This window comes from Cetorhinus maximus, chromosome 19 (genome assembly GCF_964194155.1).
Source record: "Cetorhinus maximus chromosome 19, sCetMax3.hap1.1, whole genome shotgun sequence".
Taxonomy (NCBI): domain Eukaryota; kingdom Metazoa; phylum Chordata; class Chondrichthyes; order Lamniformes; family Cetorhinidae; genus Cetorhinus; species Cetorhinus maximus.
The window spans coordinates 65,954,029-65,980,134 of record NC_135897.1 but is presented as its reverse complement, the minus strand read 5'-3'; the positions used below and the strand labels follow the sequence as shown (position 1 = coordinate 65,980,134).

General features: G+C 38.0%; 1 protein-coding gene across 1 annotated transcript in view; it reads right to left on the bottom strand.

The window, feature by feature from the left end:
- The window catches only part of LOC144693864 (ATP-binding cassette sub-family C member 5-like), a 137,552-nt gene that overhangs the window by 89,609 nt on the left and 21,837 nt on the right, over positions 1–26,106 (bottom strand). Inside the window, exons 4-10 of the mRNA XM_078563978.1 lie at positions 22,281–22,436; positions 19,901–20,048; positions 10,927–11,160; positions 9,647–9,820; positions 8,132–8,279; positions 6,105–6,253; positions 5,450–5,557 (exon numbers count right to left, since the gene is read on the bottom strand). Of these exons, the coding sequence (XP_078420104.1) occupies positions 5,450–5,557; positions 6,105–6,253; positions 8,132–8,279; positions 9,647–9,820; positions 10,927–11,160; positions 19,901–20,048; positions 22,281–22,436 (1,117 nt within the window). The remainder of the gene's footprint in view (positions 1–5,449; positions 5,558–6,104; positions 6,254–8,131; positions 8,280–9,646; positions 9,821–10,926; positions 11,161–19,900; positions 20,049–22,280; positions 22,437–26,106) is intronic.

The window sequence follows — 26,106 nt, the reverse complement described above, 5'->3', positions numbered from 1 at the left end:
GAGATTGGACCTCATTCCTTCACTTGTTTGCAGGCATCAAATGTGACCTACAAGCAGAAATGTATGGAAGGAAACTTTTCTTATTAATTTATAAAATCAATTTGGCAAGGGTGAATAAAATTATGAGCTATGATGCAGATATAAAACTTGAGTATTCATTTACATGCTCCAGCTGTACTGAAACAAAATCACTGATAGCTCATTATTGAAGGAGACAGCCTATCACTGACTGAGCATAGAGCATGAGCTTTGAGCCAATAACCCATTTTTCAGCATGCACATATTTCCAAATCACCCTACTGAAACAATTATGTACTGTTGCTATCTGGAATGGTATCAAGTATTTGGAATTTACCTACAATAAGGTTTTGATGTGGAACAGTACTTTGAGTTTATCCATTACTTAATCCTTACCCCATCTCAAGCTGGTAATTCATGCTGAAGTATAGTGGCAGCAGCAGTAGCCATCTGGCATTTCGCTGACATCCTTATCCTCTATTTGAGGCTGACCAGTGACCATGAGCAGGCAACTGGATGAGAGGGGTTTTACTCTCATATGTAGTGCTGTCCCCACTCAAGGGCAAATATGTACAGTTCCAACAGGAACTCAAAAACAGTTAAAAGCAAGAACATTAATTAATGCTTTCCCAGCCCGGGAACAACAAAACTATCTAAAGCACCATGGTAAAGGTCAGGCACTTCATTACAGCAATTAAACTTGGGATTGTTCTGTTCTATATAGTATACCCTATGGTACATTTCCCACTTAAAACTGTTAAGAAAGCTTACGTTACACATCTTTGATATAAAAAAAATGTACAAGGCAAACCTTAGTTACACTTTTAATCACAGACTGAATTTGAAGTTCACTTGCAGATGAAATTGACAGACTTAATCGATAAATTACTCAAAAGTAAAATACCTCAATTTGAGTATTAGATAAGTGAATAACTCAATTTACATCCATATTAAATCAAACACACTACTGACCAATCTAATTCATTTGTAATTTAAACCCCAAATGCAAAAACTGTCTACAGACTTATCCGGAAATTTCATTCCTCAAAATCAATTTATTTACTTTAAAGGCAATGTATTGTAAAGCATTAACATGTTGACGCAAGAATGATTTAACATTGTAATCATGATTTAAGCTGTTCAGTAAGTTAATTTCACCAAAGGTGGAAAATTCAAAAATGGAAAGTTCACATCTCAGCAAAATTCACTTGCATTTTTGAATTCAGCAACAGCAGAAGCTTTACTGAACACAAATTTTTGAACCAGGTTCATTTTTCCAAAGCACAAAATCCCTGGATGCGGCAAATTTAAAGAAATTTTAAGAAATGTCATATCAAAATAACTAATTATTTAAACTCCAAACTTCAGTAGCATGCTTTAGTCAAAAGCTACAGAAATGCCGATTTTCGAAATTACATAACTATTCAATGTCACTTTAGACAGTACACTGTCCTACACAAGCCACTGTAATGACTGGTACCAATTTGCATACCTTGTATACATATGCAAAAAAAAATCATAGAAACTTATTTTATCACTTTACGCAACAGCCACAAAGGCTGTCATTGTTAAAGGTGTACATAATACAGCATTATTAATACAATCCAAGTCAACATATTATGTCCAAAATCCATTTTATAAATGTCTATTCTGCTCAAAGTTAGCCCCTCAGTTTTCAGAATTAAAAGACAAAGTCACTTTATATAACCACACAATGTAGCTGAGACTACCCAACTACCTGAGTTTCAGAAGATAGACCTATTCAAAATCATGAAATCAAAGCAGAAATAATGAAGGAGAGTGATTTGAAATGCTTTCTTGAACAGAAAAACTTGTGGTCCCAGGTTCTTTACATTCTAGAAACAGGATAAACATTTTGAAAACACATAAAAGTTGACATCAGGAAATTTTATGTACTTTGGAGCACCTGGAATGCACCCAATGATAGATTTCAAGAAACAATGAAAATATAATTGAACTGTGAAAGCTATTTCCTAAAGAACGTTTGAAAAGCGCTAACTTAACTTCAATGTTCCAAATAAGCTGCACATGTGCATGGCCACGCAGCAGCCTGGAAGGTACAGCACCGGCCGTATTCCATATAAAAACCACATGTGTGCAAAGGTGCAAAAAATTTAAAAGGAACACACATTGAAAAATCTGACCACCCAAAACAACAAAATTTTTAAACAGAATTTCAGTTCAGGCCATTGAAGCTTGCTGTATTAGAATCCATGTATTATCATGCCATCTTTTTGATCTCCTACTTCAGGAGACATTGGCCAGGATTTTCCAGCCTTGTTGTGGCAGGACCCATCACGGGGCATTCGGCGTCCCAGCCAAAAGTCCATTGACTTTTCGTGAGACCAGACGATCCCCGTGGTGGGCGGGGCCAGAAAATGCCACTCCATGGGAGGAAAATTATAAGCAGTACTTAACTATCACTAGAATCCTCAATCCTGCTCAAGAAGTAAGCTCCTTTTAAAAAGGATTTTTTTAAAAATTGTAGTAATTGATTTCAGAATTATTCCAAGTTTAGATTGATAGGTGTTGAAGATTGTACCAAATATTGTATAGAAACACAAATTATGAAGTTCAATTCTTATTCTATTCTTTTAACAGAAATTGGATGTAGCATGTTGGACCATCCATAGTTCATCCACTCAAAAATGACCTAGGTCACATAGGAAAATGCTAAAGCCTAGGTTCTGATCAAGAAACTACCATGCTAAAATGAAGTTGCTGGCCTAATACTCAATGACCAAATGCTGTTGTGTAACCTTTTATGCATCCAGTGTTTCAAATTTATCCTCAACATTATGAAATTTGATTTTTTTTCCATTCAGAACAAAAAGCAGAAAATATAATTAGTATTATAAATAATGTTGCTTGTGATGCACTTAAACAGATTCCTCTCCTCCCTCTGAAAACCTAGGAAGCACCAAACTTTAGATCAACTGAACCTTAAATTCAATAGGGTACTCAAAATAATAATTTTATTAACTTTTCAAAACAGCATGATTACCAAGACTATTAATAAAACACAAGGCAAATGCAGAGTAGTTAGCAGAGAATTATTTCAACAAAGCATGCAACTAGTGCTAATGTACCAGGTTTCTTTTTCTGGACTGTTGTTACTAAAGGACTTAATAGGTGAGACAGATTTAACTCCTTTGAGAAAATGTGACCAAGTCCTTAAAAACAAACATTCAATTGGTGTTGCTTAATTGAAAAGATTATCTGTTTGTACACATACCTATAAGTATTAACCTACTAATAAAAGTGCACTTCCATTGATCTGAAAACAAATAAGCTGGATTCATTACACCGTGAAGCTGCCACCTAGGTATCTCAATATATCCAACAGGATTGTATGCCAACATGAAACCCATCATGTTGACGAGAGACAAGTTTTCTAAAAATCGATACAAACATAACAGAATACGGAAGAAGATTCTTTTCAACTGAATAAGGATGGTCTGCTTTTTAGATGCATGAATTTTAGTAAAAATTCCCAATATAAATGGCTTCTAAAGATAGAATAGTAAACCTTTGAAATGGGTTTGTACAAACTTTCAGTACTTCATTTCCTATCCCGCACCAGAAGAGAACATTTCTTGGATATTCTTTTTTTATTATTATTTATGGGATGCGGGCTTCATTAGCCAGCATTAATTGCCCATCCCCAATTGTCTTTGAGAAGATGGTGGTGAGATGCCTTCTTGAGCCACTGCAACCCATGTGTTATATGAACACCCACAGTGCTGTTGGGGAGAGAGTTCCAGGATTTTAACCCAGCGACAGTAAAGGAACGGTGATATAATTCCAAGTCAAGATGGTGTGTGACTTGGAGGAGAACTTGGAGGTGGTGGTGGTCCCATGCATCTACTGCCCTTGTCCTTCTAGATGGTAGAGGTTGCGAGTTTGGAAAGTGCTATCGAAGGACCCTTGGCAGGCTGCTGCAGTGCATCTTGTAGATGGTACACACTGCTGCTACTATGCATCAGTCGTGGAGGGAGTGAATGTTTAAGGTGGATGGGGTGCCAATCAGGCAGGCTGCTTTGTCCTGGATGATGTCAAACTTTGAGTGTTGTGGGAGCTACACTCATCCAGGCAAGTGGGGAGTATTCCATCACAATCCTGACTTGTGCCTTGTAGACACTGGACAGGCTTTGGGGAGTCAGGAGGTGGGGGTTACACACTGCAGAATTTCCAACCTCTGACCTGCTGCTGTAACCACAGTATTTATATGGCTGGTCCAGTCCAGTTATGGTCAATGGAACCCCCAGGATGCTGATAATGGGGGATTCAGTGATGGTAATACCATTGAATGGCAAAAGGGAGATGGTTAGTTTCTTTCTTGTTGGAGATAGCCATTGCTTGGCACTTGTGTGGCACGAATGTTACGGCCACCTATCAGCCCAAGCCTGAACGTTAAGGTCTTGCCCATATGGACATGGACTGCTTCAGTATCTGAGTAAATGATGCTGAACGCTGCGCAATCATTTGCAAACATCCTCATTTCTGACCTTATGATGGAGGGAAGGTTATTGATGAAGCAGCTGCAGATGGTTGAGCGTAGGACACTATCCTGAGGAACTCATGCAGCGATGCCCCGGGATCGAGGTGATTGACCTCTGATAACCACAATCATCATTTTTGTGCGAGGTATGACTCTAACCCATGGAGAGCAGGAAATTACGGGCCATTTAGCCTAATATCTGTCATCGGGAAATTAGGTGACACAGTTTAAGAACAAGAGGTCTCCCTTTTAAGATCAAGATGAAGAGAAATGTCTTCTCTCAGGGGGTTGGTAGTCTGTGGAATTCTCTTCCACAGAAAGCAGAGGAGGCTGAATTCATTTAATTAATTCAAGGCTGAGTTGGATAGATTTTTGACAAAGTAGTCAAGGGTTATGGAGGGCAGACAGGAAAGTGGAATTGACACCACAACCAGATCAGCCATGATCTTATCGAATGGCAGAGCAGGCCCAAAGGGCCTAGTGGCCTTCTCTGCAGTCCTATGTTCCTATTAAAGCTATTCATTACTAGTGCCATTTTAAGTAACAATGCCATGGAAGACTATTTACAGTAATGAACCACATTACATGCAAGGAAGGTTCAATTCTGAAGTGTATCTCCAAATTATAATGTTGAATAAAGAGGGTAATTATTTACAAACTATTTGCTGTAAGGGTTGTAATGTTTATATTCTAAATTGACTCTGCCTTATTGACAGTTACTTCAACTAACACTCAGTTTTTATTGATTTCAGCTTTCGTATTTAAATAGCAAAATAATTACTGGTGTCCTGTCCTATAGGGCCAGTTATTAGAAGACCAAAATTTGGATAACATAAAGGGTACTTTCAAAGCAACACTTCCATTTAAATGATTTCAAAAGGCAAACTTTTTTTTAAAAAAACACCTCACCTTGAATCTATCCACAGCTACAGATGCTTCAGAGAGTGATTTCACAGAGAAAGGAGTGACTTTAAGAGAAAACGTCATAGCATTGAAAACTGTCACCACGGTGAAAGCCTGGAAAAATAACACAAGATACCAAAAGACTGAAACTTTGAAGTACATAAATTAGATGAACAGATGTTTAAATACTGAAACCAGAAATACACAAACATTTGCGTCGGACTGTCTCTATCTTAACCAAATTTAAATTCTACCATCTACTTATAAAATTACTTTGGCTATGTATAGGGTATTCAATAATAAATCTGACATGCAAAATATGCAATATTCCTACCACATCAACACAGCACTGCACTCCAGGACGCTCTTTATTAGCTCCTTGTCCCCAACTCCTCTTCTAAAATCTCCTCAAAATATATGTATTTGATTAGATCTGACAAAGAATCGCTACACAAAACATTAAGCTATCCTCTTTTCAGAACATGGCAGTCCTATATTTTTATTTCCATTATTGTTTTTATTTATAAATTTGCAATGTTTTGTTTTTACTCGCTATTTCCATATCCCCGCCAAATATCTGACATATATTTATTCACAACCCATCAGAAAAGCCAACAGAGCTACTCTTCAAACATTTTTAATTTTCATCATGCAGACTAACCTCTGCAGCTGTGAGATCATATCCCAAGAGCATGTGGACAGAAAAAGTTACCACACTGGCTATAACCACAACAACTGGAGCAACACCCACTGAGATGCTTTGAAAATATCCAGCGTACTCCAAGATTTGGCGTTCTTTCCATCGGATTTCTAGCAAATAAATAAAAGTTGAAAGTAGTCAGCAAAACCAAACATATTTAAATGCAAAAGTTAGTCAACCACCGAACTACTAAGACTTAGAATAGAATCATACAATGGTTACAGTTCAGGAGGCAGTTATCTGACCCGTTGTGTCCATGCAAGAGCAAATCAGCCACTTCCACTCCCCACAGCCCCTTCCCCTTAGCCCTGCAAATTTTCTCTATTTACGTGCTTATCCAATTCTCTTTTGAAAAGAGAAAAAAAAGGGGCAGAACTGCACTTCTATATAATTTTTCATAACCACTGGATATCTCAAAGGGCCTTACAACAAATAAAGAACTTTTGGAGTGTAATCACTGTTGCAATGTAGGAAAGCGAGGGCCAATTGGCAGACAGCAAACTCCCACAGACAGAAATGTAATAATGACCAAATGGTCTGTTTGTGATGTTAATTGAGGGATAAAAATTGGCCAGGACTTTAGGGATATTTCCCATTCTCCCCTTCGAAGTAGTGCCATGGGACATTTTACATCCACCCGAGCAGGCAGATGTGCTCAAGCCCTGGAGTGGGGAGTGACTCAGAAGTGAGAGTGCTACCAACTCAGCCATGGCTGACACACAAGCACGATGACTGAATCTGCTTTCACCATGCTCTCAGGCAGTGCATTCCAGATCCTAACTATTTGCTGTGTTAAAAAAAAAATGTTTCCTCACGTCGCCATTGGTTCTTTTGCCATTCGCTTTTATTAGGATCCTCTGGTTCTCAACCCTACCACCTAAGGGAGCAGTTTCTCTCTATCTAATCTATCTCTTCGTGAAAACACAAGCCCTTTGTTAATTCTGCAATTATCTCTAATTTCATGGTTCTGTTAACACACAATACATGAAGAAAAGCATGTTATGCAATTTGTGGAAAGCATTTCAAAAGGTAGTTACTATGATGAGGGGTATCATGCACAAGATATATTAACACAAAAGTTCAAGTTAACTATTTAATGACATATGGCACTAAGCTCAAAGGAACATTAATTTTTCTCATTTGAATAACTGCCTGTATTCATTTATATGCATAGGTTAAACAAATAAGGAATAACAGTTAAAGTTTTAAACTTCAAAAAGAGAAGGCTGAGAGGTACCCTGATAGAGGTCTTCAAAATTATGAAAGGTAGACATAGGGAATGTGTTTCCACTTGAGGCAGAGGCAATACCAGAACTAGAGCCAAAGATATAAAATACTCACTAATATCTCTCTATGGAATTCATGATAAACTTATTTTTACCTAAAGAGTGGTTAGAATATGGAACCTGTCACCACACGAGTAGTTGTGGCGAATAGCAGAAGGGGAAGCTAGATAATTACAATGGAGAATGGAATAGAAGGCTCTGCAGATAGAGTTAGTTGGTAGGGTGGGAGTAGGCTCATGTGAAGCATATACACCAGCAAAGTCTAGTTGGGCCGAATGGCCTGTTCTGTGCTGTACATGTAAGGATTAAATCAAAACACTGGGCTTATACCAGAAGGAAGAACTGGCAGGCATCATCAACATATCTCCTATTCATAAGAATTAGGTGTGGGAGTAGTTATGCTGAAGCTCAAGGGAAACGGCACTTTAAGTTGTAAAGGAGGTGGAAGTAGCAAGTTCAAATTCACACTTGCCTCATGCAATTAATATGGAGCAACAGTTGGTAAATGGAGATTTGACGTGATTCGGTCACAATCTAATGGAGTGTTGGACGAGACTCAAGGAACTGAATGGCCTATTCTTGCTCTTATAGTTCATATGCTCCTTCCGCAAGTGTTAATTATTAAGTCTATGAAAAAGAGCTAAGAAAAGGTGGATCAGTCAGGTAAAATACACTTTGAATTTTTTAACAAGCTATACTCACTGAGAATGCTCTGTGAAAATGCCTTCACCCAGGCGTACATTTTAATAAATTTTATGCATGAGATTATTTCATTCATCCTTTGAACGCGCTCATCAGTCACAGAAACGCACTTCCTTCTGAAGTGTACAGTCAACCTGGACACAAACATCTTTCACAAAACAAAATAAAGTTTCAATATAGAAGGACATGTCTTCAGACTTCCAATAGCTGCAAGAAATTGGTTCCAACAGATATTACAAATAAAGCTTACATTTTTTTCCATCACAGCTTACTCAAGTTATTGACTCATACTTTGCCACTGTAATGACAACAAAGCTGTCACAGCTGAAATTGCCAGCAACTTCTGGTATCTGCACATGCAGTTAAACGTGGAAATCCAGAAGCTGCTGTCAGGTGATTCCATGCTTCTCCACAGGTTGTGCTGTATGAAGCAACATTCTTTGAAATCACTTAGCTGGCAAGAACTTCCCCTTTTAGGTTGTCATATCAGTGTTAGAAAATCCTGACAAGTTAAGCCTCTTTAATATTTTCAATGGTACACTAAATCATATCTAGTGCTGAAGCATCTCGCTGACGCTGGGAAACTCATTTTTTATGTAATCCAATGAGTACATCCAAATCTTTTATTTGGCTCAATGTAAATTTATAAAACATGAAGGAGAATTAGTGCATTTTATTTCCTGGTTTACTCAGAATTCTTCAATTTGATTGACTGCCTGGCCTGCTTGATAACATTTCTGTTGCTGAACAACCAGAGATCCCCTAGACTTAGTGCCAGATTCAAATTAACTTTGGGACAAGTGAAATCCATCCTAGAGAGATCGCTAGATCTTTGTGGGCAGCTTTCTTCAAAGTCAGTGACGGACACTGTTGTTTCACCATTGACCACAAAATCTCGGCCATTATTCTTGATTTAGTAAAGCCTTCTGTTCACAGAGTAAGCAGTGAAGTAGAGAGGAGAATAAGAATATGGGTATACCCCAAAGAATTACAGAGGGAATGGAAGATTGGAACGTTAAACATGATTTGTTTTTGATTCATCTAGATTCTTATTCTTTCTTAATTCTCACGCCTTCTATATACTGAACACAAAAATATACCAGGAGAAATATCCTCTTAAATGAGATGAATCCACTGTCGATAGAATAAACCCATATACCACAAAATATATCCTTGCTGCAGTTAGAGCTTGTTTAAGGCTTGAGGCCTGTTTTAAGATAGAAGGGGCTTCCTCAAAATGATTAAAAATAAATCCTTTTTTAAAAAAAAAGTAGGAAAGGTGTTGAATACAGGCACCACAAGAACAGCAGAAACCTCCAAGAAAGGTGTTCAAATACTGAATTACCCTCAAGTAAAAAATGTCCAAACTTATAGATGCTTAAACCATAGTTACAGCAGCAGAGGTTATTACTTTTATTTCCAATTTTTTCCCTATAACTAGAAAATGTGCCATAATTCAATTTATAACTATTCTTCAATTAAACTATTTTGTTTTAGGAAGAGGTCACAACTCACCATAGCTGGATAGAAGAGTATGAAGACCGCAGAACCAAGGAAGGCAGTGGGACCAAGCAATGTAGCGTTATAAATCATTCCCAGAACTGCTACAAGAGGCCCTCCTGCTAACAAACTTCCTACTGCAGCAGCTTCAAACAGTCGCTGTCCATCGCCTGAACAGATGTTGATAAGCTGTGGGCAGGAAGAAAATCGAAAGACTAGAATGGTTCGACAGATGAGACACTTGATTCCTGACATTAACAAAATATATTTTTGCTGTTAATTTTTTTAAAAGTGCCATACTCATATAGACATTCAATATCTACCTCACTACTGTCTTTGCTCATTTGCTTTTACCCATGTTTTAGAAGAATAAGAGCATTATATTGCAATGAATAATGTGTTATTTTTCTTCCAAATTGTAACTTGTGCAACTTGGTATGTCCTTTAAAGGCCCCAGAGTGCATTTGTTGCATCATGTTCAGGTCAGCACCAGTTCTGGAAAATTATTCAATCAATTCAAGATTATTTTTATATACACTTTTAGTGTAACACATATTTGCATTTAACATCCAGAGATGCAGCAGTTCCAATATACATTTTAAAATTATATTAATGACTTGCAATTGTGTGCACTTTTTGTCCAGAAGCCTTGGTTTCTACTGTCATGCATTTTGAGCAATGTTTTTTATGACAATATTTACATCCTAAATAATTATACAGAAATTTTGATTAAGAAAAGCTACAAACACTGCAAAGTTAATCTGCCTGTCATACTGTAGCTGTAGGCCTGCTTCCACTTGTGCTGCTGTAGTGCATGTCTCCAAGCTCCATGCACCATTTTCTTTTTACTGCAATTCTGTACTTACCTTTCCTTGAAATTTTATACATTCCTGGTCAGTTGAAAAATAAATCTTTTCACACTTCAATACTTGGGGAGACTACATCCTGACCGCCAAACCTCAACTATATGCCACCCACTCCCATATCCAGCTTCGGCCTTGCTTTCTTTCATCACTGGCCACATCCCATTTTGCCCCTACACCATAATTCTTATTCACTTTTGAGTCAGAGTTTGCTACCTGAGATTTTTCTGCTCCTGCTCTAACATTCATTCACTCTGACTCTCAAAATTATTGCAGCCCTCTGTCCTTGTAATAATTGGAGATAAGACTGATTTTGGCCTGCAACAACCTAAAATTCAATACTTCAGGTCTGTGTGTTAATCTATATGACTCTGGTTCTATCAAACCAACTAACGCATAACTGTTCTAACAAAATCTGCAGTGTGAACATACCTCACCCAGAGATTTCTCCTTTATGTTCTTAAGTTTCAGAATCTTGTCAAATGCCATGGTAAGGACAGCTCCTCGAAGCCTGGCAGCGGTGCGGTAGTTCAATGCCCAGGTCATTGCCAATGACCAGGAACGGACTACTTCTATCATAAACAATCCAAGACTTAACAACAAGCCATACTGCATATTCGGCTCACTCAATGCTGCATAGTCCAGGATACGCTTCACAAGAAAAGCCTGGAAAAGGAAAACGTTGGTATGAATGTGAAAAGTTATTGTAATTGTTTGCAATTTAAAGAAAACTATAACGGATAGAATATATATATATATATTTATATATATTGAATGTTACATTGCTTATTTTACCATGTTCCATTGTGACAATCTATCAGTGTACCTACAGTTGACTGAAGAATGAAGTGGCAGTGTTTGAAAAACACTCCTGAAAGTAAACAGTGGGAGTTTAATCATACTAGAACAGGAGAAAAACAGATGATACATTTACATTAGTATACTTCTTGGTTAATGCGTTACCTTGTTGAAAATACTCACCTCCCATAAAAATATACTGTACCGATGTCAATAGTGTGAATATGCAGACATATAACTTAAAGGAGGAAATGGCAACCACAAGAATGGCAACTTTATCACATCATGAATTCAACTCACATTGAGGGGGACAATTTTATTTGAGTTCAAAAAATATAACATAACAAACAACTTTAATAAAAGCCCACATATAAATACAAAAAGACTATGCATAAATTGGATGCATTAGTTACAGTCAAATTGCTACATTATGGTCATAACAAAATACATGTTATCTGCATTACTACAGCCAATAGTATATGAATCTACATAAAATCCCCAGCCGTGGCTGATGTGTAATTATTTTAACAAAGTAAATCGCCAAGTCAACCACCTTTTACAGAAAGGATTTGCAGAAGAGTGGAAGTCTCAGAGCACCTACAACACATTACTTAACTCATGATCTACATTTACAAAGCAGTGTCTACGTATGTCATTTTTCTTTGGAAGGGAGAAATCAGTAGACTCAGTACAGAGTTCACTACAAGATGTAGATTCTAAGAAACAGTTAATCGGAACAGAATTTTCTGAATTGTGCCAAGAATTAGATGGTGGGTGACCCATGATCATTTTGAATGACTAAAACACATTTTTGAAAATGTAATGCCAATTATATGTAAAGATTGCACACTGCACATAAAATGAAATGTAATATTCATTCAAACCCTATATAGTTTTAAATATTCTTCTTATTCCAATTTCTACATCTTGTTAGGGTTTGACAATCCCTTTTTGTACTACATGCATTCAATGCTTCCACTGCCAGTGAAGTCACCGGTGGGGAGGGGGGGGGGGGGGGGGGTGCATGGTAGATAAAGTGTGAATAGAAAGAGGAATAAAAGGGGGCAGAGACATGGCAGCAGATCAGTTATTTCTAAAAAGAGCAGTACAGTTTGACAATATTTCAGCTGTGCATTAAAATGTTCTCATTTGGAGTAGTGAAGTAAGTCAAAAGGAACGTAATTTGTTTGAATTTAACCTTTATAATTAAACTTTTTTTTTCTCAGGCATCTTTTCTTTATAATTAATCTGCAAATCCTGGATATTTCAAGGTTTGAGAGAGAAACTGAACTGTACAATGTTCCTTGCTGCTCAAATGTTAGTGATCCCATAGTCTTTTGCTATATCGGGGTTTTTGCAAACAAGAACTGAAGGCAGTCACATTTTCATCATGTGCATCATTTACTGAACCAGCAACGTGCAAGCTTGAGATTGTAGTTGTTGATGCAATCACTCTAAATTCACCTGTGGTTCCATTCATTGGCATGAGGATTTGCCTGACGACTGTACTTTATTACTAATAATAACAATACTAGCATATTCTCTAACAGTCATTATAGTTCCTTTTTTTACCCCAACTCACTACCATTAACTGGCTATACAATGACTGCTACCTCAAAAACGTTACGAAAAATTAAAACCTGAAGCCTAGTTCTGGTTTTGACTGGTTCACCCAGTTAACAGTATTTTAGCAGGTAATTTCTATGTCTGGAACAGTAGTGGCTACATCAGTAACTGTCCCTTTTTACCTACTAATGTTACTCTTGCTAGCATATTTAAATGTAGGCACAGCATGAATGCTACACTGCAGTCCTATACACCACACCCCCCGTTAACCTGCTCACTAGGGAAATTACCCCTCTTCATGCAAGAAGAAATGTGCCTTCAGCCCTCGTTACTAACTTGCATCAATGACTCAAATTAATTTGTACATTAATAGTTCATTTTCCTTCAAAATATATTTTTGCATATACAAATAAAATACATCAAATTGATATTTATAACCAAAATAGATATTTTTAAATATGAACATTTCATTAACTTAAACAATAATCCATTCCTTTTTCATCAGGCCTGCGACAGAAATTTGAGGTGGTTAAACATTTGTCTGATTTATACAAAGGCTCATTTTAAAAAGCTGCAGTGTACAGAAAGTCAGCAAGTATACACACACAATTATCCAAACATCAGAATTCTGAGCACTGATTCAGGATAATTTAAAATCAACTTTCTTTGTAAAGATCCAGAAAGGCATGAAAACAGCTCTGGAGAAATCACAGAAATTCTTTTGATGTCCATCAGTTCAAGCATAGTCTCATTAACAAATCAAATATACTAGCTTCATAAACAGTGCCAGTTTGCAAGTTAAATATTAACTGCAGTCCCAGCAATTCTTTCACATTTAATCCCACAAGAGGATCAAGCCCTAGTTAGAAAGTTGCTGTAATGCTGAATCACTCATCTCATTTTCACTCTGTAGCTAATTGGATCATGTTATTCTTTTCAGCGGCGATTCACCATATGAAAACAACTGTCCATTTCCTGTATTGCACACCAAGTCAAATTCAAAATGGCTGTTCTTGCCAACTCTCCAGTCTGAAAGTGTAAATTCCGGCTGAATGTACAAAATTAAATTTGTAATAATTTAGATATTACTCCTCAGCAACTGTAAATAACAAATTAGTGAAGACACAGAAAGAACAAATCTCCATATGTGTAGGCAGCCGAACAGTGCTCAGACTGTACAACAAAACTTTGTAGAGGAAGACAATAGCTGCACTTTCTCAGAAGATTCTTCATCTCAAGCCTTAAGTAGAACTAGCTTATCATTCTTGCTTACAGGCACCATACAAGCCTGATCCTAAATTGAGAAATGTGATGCTTGCCATATAAAAAAAGTGTTAACAATTCAACATTTAAAAAAAGACAAAATACTAATAAAAGCATTTGCACGCAGCATGCATTGGATCATTTCCAAATAAAGTTCAGGACAGTCACTTTTTTTTTCCCAGGAGGGTTACTCTACCACTTACATTATTCCCCTTAAAAACTGTGACTGACAGAAATAAGTTTGTAGTTTAGAATTAGACATATTTGTCAAGTTTCTCTTCTTCCACAAAGATTTTCTTCCACTGAAGTACTAAAACCTGGAAGGAATTGCTGATACAACATAACTTGGCAAAATTAAAAAGTTGACTGGGTGACTTTAAATGGCACTCAACACATTATTTGTAATCACTACCTTACCTTAGAGCATGGTGACCATTTCCGTATGACTTCTCATTTCATCCAAAAGCACCTTTAAATGGCAATCCTGTGAATGCTAAGAATAGCTTCTGTTGTGCATTTCACTACAGAGACTCCTGATTTGTAAATAAATTATAATTATAGAGAATCCTGAGCAGCTGAAAATGCACTGATTTTTTTCAAATCCTCTCCCCTCTTAACCCCTTATGTATGGTCAATAATTCTAAACTGTCCATTGACAAAAATAGTATTAAGATCCAAAGGTATTCCAAAAAGATTGTTTTTAAATAGGATTTCACAATTCTAAGTAACTTCTTCTAACCACCAGGAGGGGACAGACTTGACAAGAATTATTCAAAAAACACAAGATGATCAACAGGCTTTCCTCCATCTCCCATGAGTTTCCCATCCTACACGCGAAACAAAGCAAATACTGATTCACAGGGAAATATTAGTTGCAACAGGAAAAGCCAAACACTAAAACTCAACAAATTACACAAAGTATCAAGTAAGGACCCCGTAGGTTAAAAACTACAAATTTCCAGTCAAGGAAAGAGTACATAAGAACATAAAAAAAATAGGTGCAGGAGTACACCACACTGCTCACCATTCAATATGATCATGGCTTATCTTCATCCTCAACTCCACTTTCCAAATCACTTCATTCCCTGCAAGACTAAAAATCTGCCTATCTCAGCCCTGAATATATTCAGTGACGGGGCATCCTCAACCCTCTGGGGTGGAGAGTTCCGAAGATCCACAACCCTTTGACTGAACACATTTCTCCTCAACTAGTCAATTTCCGCTGTACCACCTCCTTGGAAAGTATGTCTATCCTTAGCTATGGAGACCTAAGCTGTACACGGGACTCCTGGTGTGGTCTCACCAAAGCCCTTCACAATTGCAGCAAGGCTTCCTTATTCTTGTACTCCAATTTTGCAACCAGATTGCTGTATCCAACGGAACAGTCATATGTTTACAGCTTTGTAAGAAAAAAATCTGAATTGCCCAAATGGTCAACTGTGATGGTTCAGAAATTACAGAACTTTTCCCCACAAAGGCAAATTTCTCCAATGCCAGAATAGAAACCAGCCAGGAAAATCAGTTGTATCCTTTGAAGGACAAAGGACAAACATTAAAAACTTTTCCCCTGTAACTAATAGATACAAAATTTAAAGGCAAAAAGTGATCTTTGAATCATTACTGCTGAACTTCAGCAAAAACTGGCAATGGTAGCATAGTGCTTATGTAATTGGACATCTGTATTACTTATCCAGGGACACGAGTTCAAAACCATGACAGCTGAGGAATTCAGATTCAAGTAATTAACCAAATTTGGAATTTTAAAATCAATAATGGTGACCATGTAACTACCAGGTTATTGTAAAATCCCATCTGGTTCACTAATTTTTTTTGCGGGGGGGGGGGGGGGGGTAGGAAATCTGTTGTCCTTACATACAAGCCTTTCCAGGTTACTCCAGACCCATAGCAATGATTCTTTACTGCCCTCTGAAATGCCCTAGCAAACCACTCAATTGGCAAGAAGGCAGCTCACTATCGCCTTCTCAAAAGCAATCAGAATTGGTCAGTGAATGCTGGCTTTGCCAGTGATGTGGACAGTGTGTGAATGAATTTTTAAAAAACGTGGTTCAGCAGATAACTGCATTTCAACCAACAACAAAAAATTAGCTGCAAAAAAACTCCCTTATTAGCAAGATATTCAAACGTTAGCAACAGATTTAATTTTGTGTCTATGGATTTATACTCTAAAGCTAACTTCAGCTCTGATTAAGCTCTGGGTCATGGTGCACGGCAATAACTTGCATTTACATAGTGCCATTAATGTAGCAAAACAAGAGTCTTTGAAGCATTTTTTGACAATGATCCACAAAAGGGCCGGTGACCAAAAGCTTGGTCAAAGAGGTGGATTTTACGAAGTATCTTATTCAGCATAGGTTTTGTAGGAGTGTGAGATAAGAAAAAAAGCTCAACAATATCGAAGTCAGCAAAAATGTCTTTCTACTATGAGAATGTATTCCATGTGATAGAGGCTAACAACCAAATAGGCTCCTCTTACTTCTGTCATATACTACAAAGCTGTGCTCCACCAGAGTTTTAACAAATATTTTCCACAATACTTTCAACAGTTTATACAGACTTGAAGTCTTATATAGAAGCTTAGAATTTTCACAGCTCTGAAAACAGTTTTTTCACATAACTAAACAGATTAAACGAATGCATAAGCAGGATTCATACATCGTTCTTTGCATTGAAAGACATTTAAAAGTGCACCATTTCTCTCCAACAATTGGCTCAATAAACAGCCGTTTCCTGATATTTCAACTCAGCTCGCTTCGTTCAACTCAGCTCGCTTCAACTGATTTGTAGTGGATTTTATTGCTTCAGTAAAATGGTCAAAGACCCATCATTAAATTTCTAATGTTAAATCTAGTTTAGGTAACTCTTCATCTGAAAATAATAGAGTAAAATAAATACAAAAGTGTTAATAGGCAGTGCTGAATGTCAATAGTTCTGTTCACATGTCCCATAATAGTCTTAACAACATAATGAACTCTATAGGGAAATGCACAAAAGCTCTTCTCATATTTCAGAAAGACTTGTATGTTTGTTATTTCAATTTAAAGCGTTAGAAAGTTGTGGGAGAGATCATACAGACCAATATAAAATGACACTCAAAACAGCACTGTTTCTCTCTCTTCCCAATACTTCAATTCAAATTGACTGTTGAGAGCAGACAGTCTTTCAGAATGTTCAAACTGCCCTAACAGAATTCAAAGCAATTGTAAGAATAGTTCAGAACCACCAATTAAATTAGCTTCCTTAAATAAACCTAGATGATATATGCAGAACTCCATGTATCACTATTAAAAAAAAGTAGCAACAAATGAAACTTGAAAGTCAGCTGCACCCTTGACTGCAGCTTTTTATAAGCTGTCAACATATACAAGCCAGTTAAGTATTAAAAATGCACCATCCACTTCTGGTAAAGCTGTTTCCCTCAGTGCCTACACCAATTCCAAATTGAAAAGGGAAGTAAAGTGCTCTGAGGCATCTCCAAATAGTCATAGATCCATTCAGTTACAAGAAGATGTACAACAGCATGCCACTCACTCCTTTATAGCATAGTCCTTTACTTCTGGGTTAACATTGAGCTTCCACTCAATATCTCCCCCTATATGTACTTTAAATAGAAGGCAAAGCAAACCTGATACAAAAATAAATGTTGTTCTTTGGTTGTCACTGCAAAAAATATGCTGTAAGCACAAGTACCAACTAATTTGGTCAACCTGCAATTGACAAGATTCACACCTGTCAAACATCATTAGAAATTAGAATTCATCAAATTTGCTTGTTATATTGTTGGGCAAAACGCTAGTGACTAAGTACTTCATTTAACGTTTACTATTTAACGTCAGAGAAAACTTTTCCCAATCTACAAATGGAGGTTTGCGCAATTCGAGACCATTTTTAATTACCAGAGCCAAAAGAAAGAGACATATTGTTTTAAATAAATTTCTTCTGTACCTGACTTGCAAAAAGGCAAAAATCTTTAAATAGATCCAAATGCTAATGACAGAAGGGTATCTCCAGGGCAATTTATAATGGCAGGCTAGCTTCTTCTCTTCTGGTTTCAGTTAATTTTTTGACTGCCTAAATTAAGCTACTGCAAAATATCTAAATAGGTTTTTTTTGTAAAAAAGTAGCCTGATTAACAGTGTAATTTCTAAAATAAGCTGCTCTTATTTAAATAGGAAACTAGATTCAGTTTCAAACACCACAATCAACAATATCTTACAATTTCAATTTTAAAAAGTTTGCTCAGTGGACAGAAATCGTGTGAATGAGCTTTTCAAGCTTCCCTCCACACACCCCACTCCCTTCTCCTTAGGTCTACATTACAGTTACTTATTAGGCTCCTATTTGTTTTCAGTAATAGATTAAACTATATTTCAAATGAGATTCCCAAATCAGAGGGTATAGATTGCACACAGAGCAGATCTTGAAAACAAACAGTTCAGCAGTTCTAATAAAGTCCTGCCAAGTTTTTAAAAATATGACATTGTTCGCCCCGCAAAAATAATTGCCAGCCCTCTAACAGTAACTATACTTTTCACTTATAACCATGTTACATCCCACAGTAATATATCAAACTCAGGCACTACCCTAAAGCTTGCCTTTAATTCAACATCACTGGCACTGCTCCCCTCCTCACCCCCTACAAAAACTACCCTGAAGTCTCTTCTACTTATTGTCCCTTTTCCCACAACTAGTTGCTTAACCAGAAATTCAACCCAGTTCAACTCTCCAAACCCCAAAACTCAGCCAATTACTCCCAATATTGCCAGATCCTCTTGTTTTATTTCCCAGCCTCCACCTTCCCCATCCCAGTAAAATTCATACATACTGTACTACATATTTCTGGAGAGAGCAGCTTTCTGCAGGAGGAGATTCCTTTTCCACAGAACTTTAAAGATGTCCTTCCAGAGCAAAAACAACATGGTTAGAAGATGCAGTTCAAATGATGTTACACACACACAAATTCCCAAAATTCATACATTCACATAGCTTATTAGCATGTCAGGCAAAATATGCATACTGGATATATACATTTTGCTTTCCCTTAAGTCATGTCCCATTAATTCAAATAAACAAAGCTGTTCATTTTCTTTCCTGCAGTATTTACTTGCCTTGCACCAGACAAATTTTCCATATACTGCATTAAAAATGATTACAGATTGAGTCTTAAATGAACCCAAGTTAAAAATCTGATGCACTTTGAGGTTTACTGATGTACCTGACTGATGCTGAAGTAAAAATTTACTCAAATACTCCAAAAGCAAATTTCCTGCCTAAAGAAACAAGACATTTATCAATTTAAGAAACTAGATCAACATCATTCTTACACTTTCCAGTCCAATTCAAATGTGGTTACCTGTCTTTCTCCTTTCACGTGAGGTAAATTCAGTATCTGTATAAAACATCAAATGACTTAGCAGTTCCAGCAATACCTTGTTATTAGATTTACAATTGACGTGCAAAGATGCACGGCAAATCGTATAGTTGACTTAATAAAAATGATTCCAGATAGTAGTAGTTTTACCTTCACGCCTTCTATCCATCTCCAACAACCTCCCTCTTTGAAACTGGTTGATGTACAATTAACAACTTAATATAGTGCAGTGGTAATTATTTTGAAGCAAGGTGTGATAAGGAAAAGGAGAGAGCAGTCATATTGAGACCCATACCACCACTAGAAAAAGTGCTCTCCACTCTCTTCCTTACCCAAAAAAATGCACATGTGCAAAGCTAATAAAATTTTAAAAGTGCCAAGGTAACTTACTGGTCCACAGAAGCCAGCCACCATTGTAACCATCAAGCAGATCATAGAGATGACCAGCCGTGTTTGGCAGAATCTCCAAATCACTGTGTTTAGTGAGGCATTGTCCCGGCCACATTCTTTCAATTCTGTTTGCCACAGTCGTTCTAACCTGCAGAAAGGCAATATATGCAGAAGTTGAGTATTTGAGCAATAAATAAAAAACTGCTATTCAGTCACTCAGCATTCACTTTTTTTTAAGTGGTACAAATGCTTGTCCAGCTAGCGAGAGGAAAATATTTCAGTTACAAAAGAAGTACAAGAAATACGCATGAAGTGTGGTTGCAACATTTCAGTTTCTAGTAAAATCTAAAAGCTTTAGTGTTAAAATATTCTGATGTTTTTACATAAACCCACCAAAACAGTTTATTCATGTTGAAATGAAAGCTTAACTTTGAGGACTTTTACTCCAAGCTTACATTAGCTTCAGCCTTATTATTTATACAAATCAAAGAGTTGTCTCAGCATATTTTTGCAGTGTATTATTGAATTGAAGTTGTTGACAACCGCCCACAAATGGAGTCCAATATTCATGATCATTTCTAAAGTTCCACTTTAAGGCTCAGATCTTTTGAAATACAGCATATAACCAATCACACAGTTTCTCATTGCACAGAGCTCAGCATATTGTAGAAAAATAACAAACAGCTTGACTGAAAGTGCATCACCTGGGCAACAGTTGAACAATACTTGAAAAGGAATATCAGGGTAATTTTCATCTCACTGTTTGGTTCATACACCAGCAGGGCAGATCACCCACCCCTGACAAAAGATACCTGATTTGCATTCCATTGATTTCAGTGGAAATGAAAACCAGGCAGCTTCTAAATGGAGCAAGTGATCCACTCTCATGAAGTTGAAAATTATCCCCAAAGCACAAAGGGGAGTTCAGCTCAATGTGCAAAATACCAATATAGTACAGATGTTCTCGATTTTGATTTCGATTTCCTTACCATTCAATCCTTTGGAGTCACAATGAAGTTCTATTTTATGTTCTTGGTTCAATTGCCTGATTGGTCGTTCCAAACATCTGTACCTGAGTCATATTAATCCTCTCCCTTTCATAATTTTCAGTTATCTCACTTCACGTCCTACGATGTAACTTTACTTACCATCTCAGAACTTAAGACCATATATCACAGCAAACTCACTCCATCTCTCAACACAAACAAAAGATTTAATGAGCTGTTAATAAAGTCAACACTTCACTAGTGTTGCCCTACAGAAACTGAATTATATAAATTTTCCTGATTAATCTTGTACTGCATGCGAGAAATAGTATTTACAAAAACAGCATTATAACATGTAAGATGAAACTGTATGAGCAATTATACAAACAGACTTGGTGAATATTTGAGCAATGTACACTATAGGAGAAACAGGAGCTGGCCAAAACAAAATCTTGAGGATTTTGCAAAATGCCTCATGGGTGGTAAGTAGACAAGAAGGTTCCACAAATAGCAAATAAGATGCAACTTAAGGAGGTGATCTTAGTTGATGGATCAATGTTGTTCAGGATCCTGGGTGAACTCCCTGTATTTCTTCAAAAAGAAAAGTTTGATCTTTTATAACCAGCTGAAGCAGAGCTTCACATCTCATCTGAAAAATGGCACCATTAACAACACAGCAACCTGTCAGCACTACACAAAAGTGTCAGCCTAAATGACATGTTCAAATCCTGTGTAATGTAAAAGAGCAAACTGTACATATAACACATCTGTAGTGAATAATCTAATATCTCACTGCAAAGTATAACAGCTATCCTATTCAAGTAATTCATCAACTTGTAATTTGGGAATTCTTTGCTTTATTTTGTTCATTGTGTAGTACTAAGAATAAATGCATTTTATGTTAGGATAAAAAAAAGTTGCTAAATGAAAGTATTTTGCCACCAGACGTCATACAATCAAGTTTACTGCACAGGTCAAACCTCCTAGTTCACATGCAAGCCTCACTTTTTTCCTATGCAACGAGCCAGATAATTTCTGCAACCCATGAATTGTCCAATTTTGGGGAGCAGGAAAGGTTAACAAATTTTGTTTGTGATACCGCAATATAAAAAGTGAAAAGAAAGGCAATGCCAAATAACTATCCCAAAGGGATATGTCTTGCAACAGTATTGTTTAAACACATCTCGATTCAAGTAGTGCAATACAAAAATGTTCAGAGGTCAGTTCAGTTCTACAAGAATCATAATAAAAATATCTACTTGTAGATTAAGTTTTCTGCCACATTAAGATTCATATCTACAAAGGACCACACATGAACATATTAAAAAAACGTAGTGCGGCAGGAATTAAAGATAGACGGAATATCAGTGAGCTTTAGGATATCATAACCATACCTTCTACTATTGACTTCAGAAGATTCATATTTCGACAGGGGCCAAACGTCTTCTAGAAGGAGCTCCCCTTTTTTATAAGCTGTGAAAGCCAAAGGCGTCAGCCAACTGAAGGTCATGAATGAGAAGAAGCCAGTGTTGTCCACAGGATGCTGCTGTCTATGTATGAAAAGTAGGCTGTATCAATAGAAGCTAATAGAAGGATGTATCCATCAGACCCTGTTCCCCTTATGCAAACTGTCCCTTCTTGCCCTTCAGATGAGACTGTAATTCAAGACTCTGCCTGTTCCTATGGTTCAAGGGAATGTTGAGTATTCTGAGGTTCTATCTGAAGCAGAGCAAGGAGTACCCTTGGTATTACATGATGTTTACAGTGCAAAAGGAGACCATTCAACGCATTATGTCTGTGACAGCTTATTGACTGAATGATCCAAAACTTATCCATGATCTCTCACCAAAGTCAGCTACCTTTCTCTGTGTCCAATGTAGGTCAACCTGAAAGATGCAACAACTTCTGACTCAACTATTGTGTGACAAAGAATTAAATGTATTCACAATTCTCTGCAAAATTAAAATTTCTCCTTGCCTAGTGAAGATTTAAAATTGATTGCCCTTGTCACTGACTTTGCATGAAGGAGGATGCATTGCGCTAGTCATTCTTTCAAGGCCCTTCATAAATTTAAAACAATGTTCTATTAAATGTGTTCCACCTTTTTGGCTCCCATGGAAACTTAAAAATGCCCCAAGTTACTTCTCTAAATAGTTTCTGACCCATGAATATGCACTGCATGTTACCAACAACTTTAATGTACTTCTATAACAAAACATTCAAAGCTGCACATGGTACTCATTCGTTTATTCATAACATGGGACGTGAGCATTACTGGCAAGGCCCGCATTTATTGCTCACCCCTAACTGCCCTTGAGAAAGCGTTTTTAAGCCACCTTTTTGAACCACAGTTCTTGAGGTGTAGGTACACCCACAGCGCTGTTAAGTTGGGAGTGCCAGCATTTTGATCCAGTGCCAATGGAAAAATGGCAATATACTTCCATGTCAGGGTGTGTGACTTGGAGGTGAACTTGCAGGTGGTGATGTTCCCATATGCCTGCTGTCCTCGTCTTTTCAGGCAGTAAATGTTGCAAGTTTGGGGGGTGCTGTAAAAGCAACCTTGGCAAGATGCTACTGTGCATCTTATAGATGGTGCACAATGCAGCCAAGGTTCATGGATGGTGGAGGCAATGAATGGTCAAGGTGATAGATGGGTTGCCAATCAGGCAGCCTGCTTTGTCCTGGCTGGCGCTGAGCTTCTTGAGTGGCAAGTAAAATGTTCCATCACACTCCTGACTTGTGATTTGTAGATGTTGGAAAGACTTTGAGTAATCAGGTGAAACACTTGCCACAGAATACCCAGCCTCTGGCCTGCTCTTGTAGTCTTCGTGTTTATATGGCTGGCATAGTTAGGTTTCTAGTCAATGGCGATGGTGGAGATTTGGCAATGGTAAAGCTGCTGAATGTCAAAGGGAGATATTTAGACACACTTCCTGTTGGAAATGATCATTCTCTGGCACTTGTGTGGTGAGAATATTATTTGCCACTTATCAGCCCAAGCTTGAATACTGTCCAGCTCTTAATGCATGCAGGCATGATGGCTTTTTCATCTGAGGAATTGAGAGTGGTGCTGAACACTGTGCATTATCAGCGAACATCCCCACTTCTGACCTTATGATGGAGGGAAGGTCATTGTTGAAACAGCTGAAGCTGGTTGGGCCTAGGACGCTGTCCTGAGGAACTCCTGTTGTGATGTGCAGGACCCGAAATGATTGTCCTCCAATAACCACAACTATTCTCCTGTGTGCTAGGTATGACTCCGACAAATGGCAAATTTTCCCAATGATTTCCATTGACTTCCACTTTACCAGAGCTTCTTGATGCTATATTTACGTTGCTCTCATGTTAAGGGCAGTAACTCTCACCTCACATCTGGCATCCACTGTCCATGTTTAGGCCAAAGCTGCAATGAGGTCTGGAGCTGAGCATTCTTGGCAGAACTCAAGCTGAGCATCGGTGAGCAGGTTATTAAATGCTGCTAGGTAACACCATTAACGACATTTTCCATCAATTTGCGGATGACTGACAACAAACTGATGTGGCACTAATTGACCTGATTGAATCTGTCCTGCTTTTTATGGACAGGACATAACTGGGCACTTTTCCACTTTATCAGTTAGGTGCCAGCAATTTATCTGTATGCCAACAGCTTGACTAGAGGCACAAGTCTTCAGCACTGCAGCCAGAATGTCATTGGGGTTATGGCCTTTGCTGTATCCAATGCACGCAGTTGTTTCTTGATATCACATGGACTGAATCAAATTGACTGAAGACTGGCATCTATGATTGCAGGCACCTCAAGAGGAAGCACAGGTGGATCATCCACTCAGTACTTCTGGCTGAAGATGGTTGCAAACACTTATGTCTTGTCCTTTGCACTCATGTGCAAGGCACTGCTATCATTGAGATTGGGGATGTTCACGGAGATTCCTCCTCCAGTTAGTTGTTTAATTGTTGGCCACCATTCAGGACTGGTTGGGGTCAGATCGCATAGCTTTAATCTGATCTGTTGGCTGTGGAATTGCTTAGCTTTGTCGACAGCATGCCACTTCTGCTGTTTAGCATGCATTCTGTTGTAATTTCACCAGGTTGGCACTTTTTTTTTTATATATAGGAAAACTTTGTATGCTCTTCTACATTGACCCCTAGCTCAACGGTAATGGAAAGAGGTATGACAGGCCATGAAGTTAGGTTACAGATTGTGGTGCAATACAATTCTGTTGCTACTGATGGCACACAGTACCTCATGGATACCCCGTTTTCAGCTGCTAGATCTGTCCTGAATCCGTTCCATTTAGCACGGTGGTAGCCACACAACATGATGGAGGATGTCCTCACTGTGAGGGCTTTACGGAGATCACTCCTGCCAATATTGTCACTGACAGATACATCGGCAACAATCAGGTTGGCAAGAATGAAATTAAATGGTTTTGCCCTCGGATTAGTTCTCTCAGTACCTGCTACAGGCCCAGTCTGGAAACTATGGCCTGCAGAACTATGTGAGTTTGGTCAGTAGTGGTGCAACCAAGCCATTCTTGGTGATGGACATTGAAGTCCCCCACCCTGAATACGTCCCATGTCCTTGCTTCTTCCAAGTGATGTTCAACATGGAGAACTGATTCATCAGATGAGTTGATAATCAGCAAGAGGTTTCCTTGTCCCCATTTGGCCTAACGCCAAGAGGCTTCTTGAGGTCCAGAGTCAATGTCGAGAGCTCCCAGGACCACCTCCTCCTGACTCTATAACACTGTGTCACAACCTCTGGTGGGTCTGTCCTACTGGTGGGACAAGACATATCCTGGGGTAGTGATGGGTTGGCTGAAATGTATGATTCTTTGGAGTTTGACTACATTAGGCTGTTGCTTGGCTGGCCTGTGGGACAGCTCTCCCAATTTTGACACAAGTCCCCAAATGGTAGAGAAGAGGACTTTTCAGGGTAGACAGGGCTGGGTTTGCCTTTGATATATCTAGTGTCTAGGTTGCTGTCAGGTAGCCCATCTGTTTTTATTCTTATTATAGTTTTGTACGTCAATTTTGATAGAACTGAGTAACTTGCTAGCCCATTTCAGAGGATAATTAAGGGCAGCATTTTTCCTGCCCGCTGATGGCAGACATGAGTGGACAATATGGCACCATCAGTTTCATGACAGCAGGAAGGCAGGTCCTGATTCTCCACTCAGCCTGCAGATGGCGGGCCACATTTCCCACCATGGGTTGCTG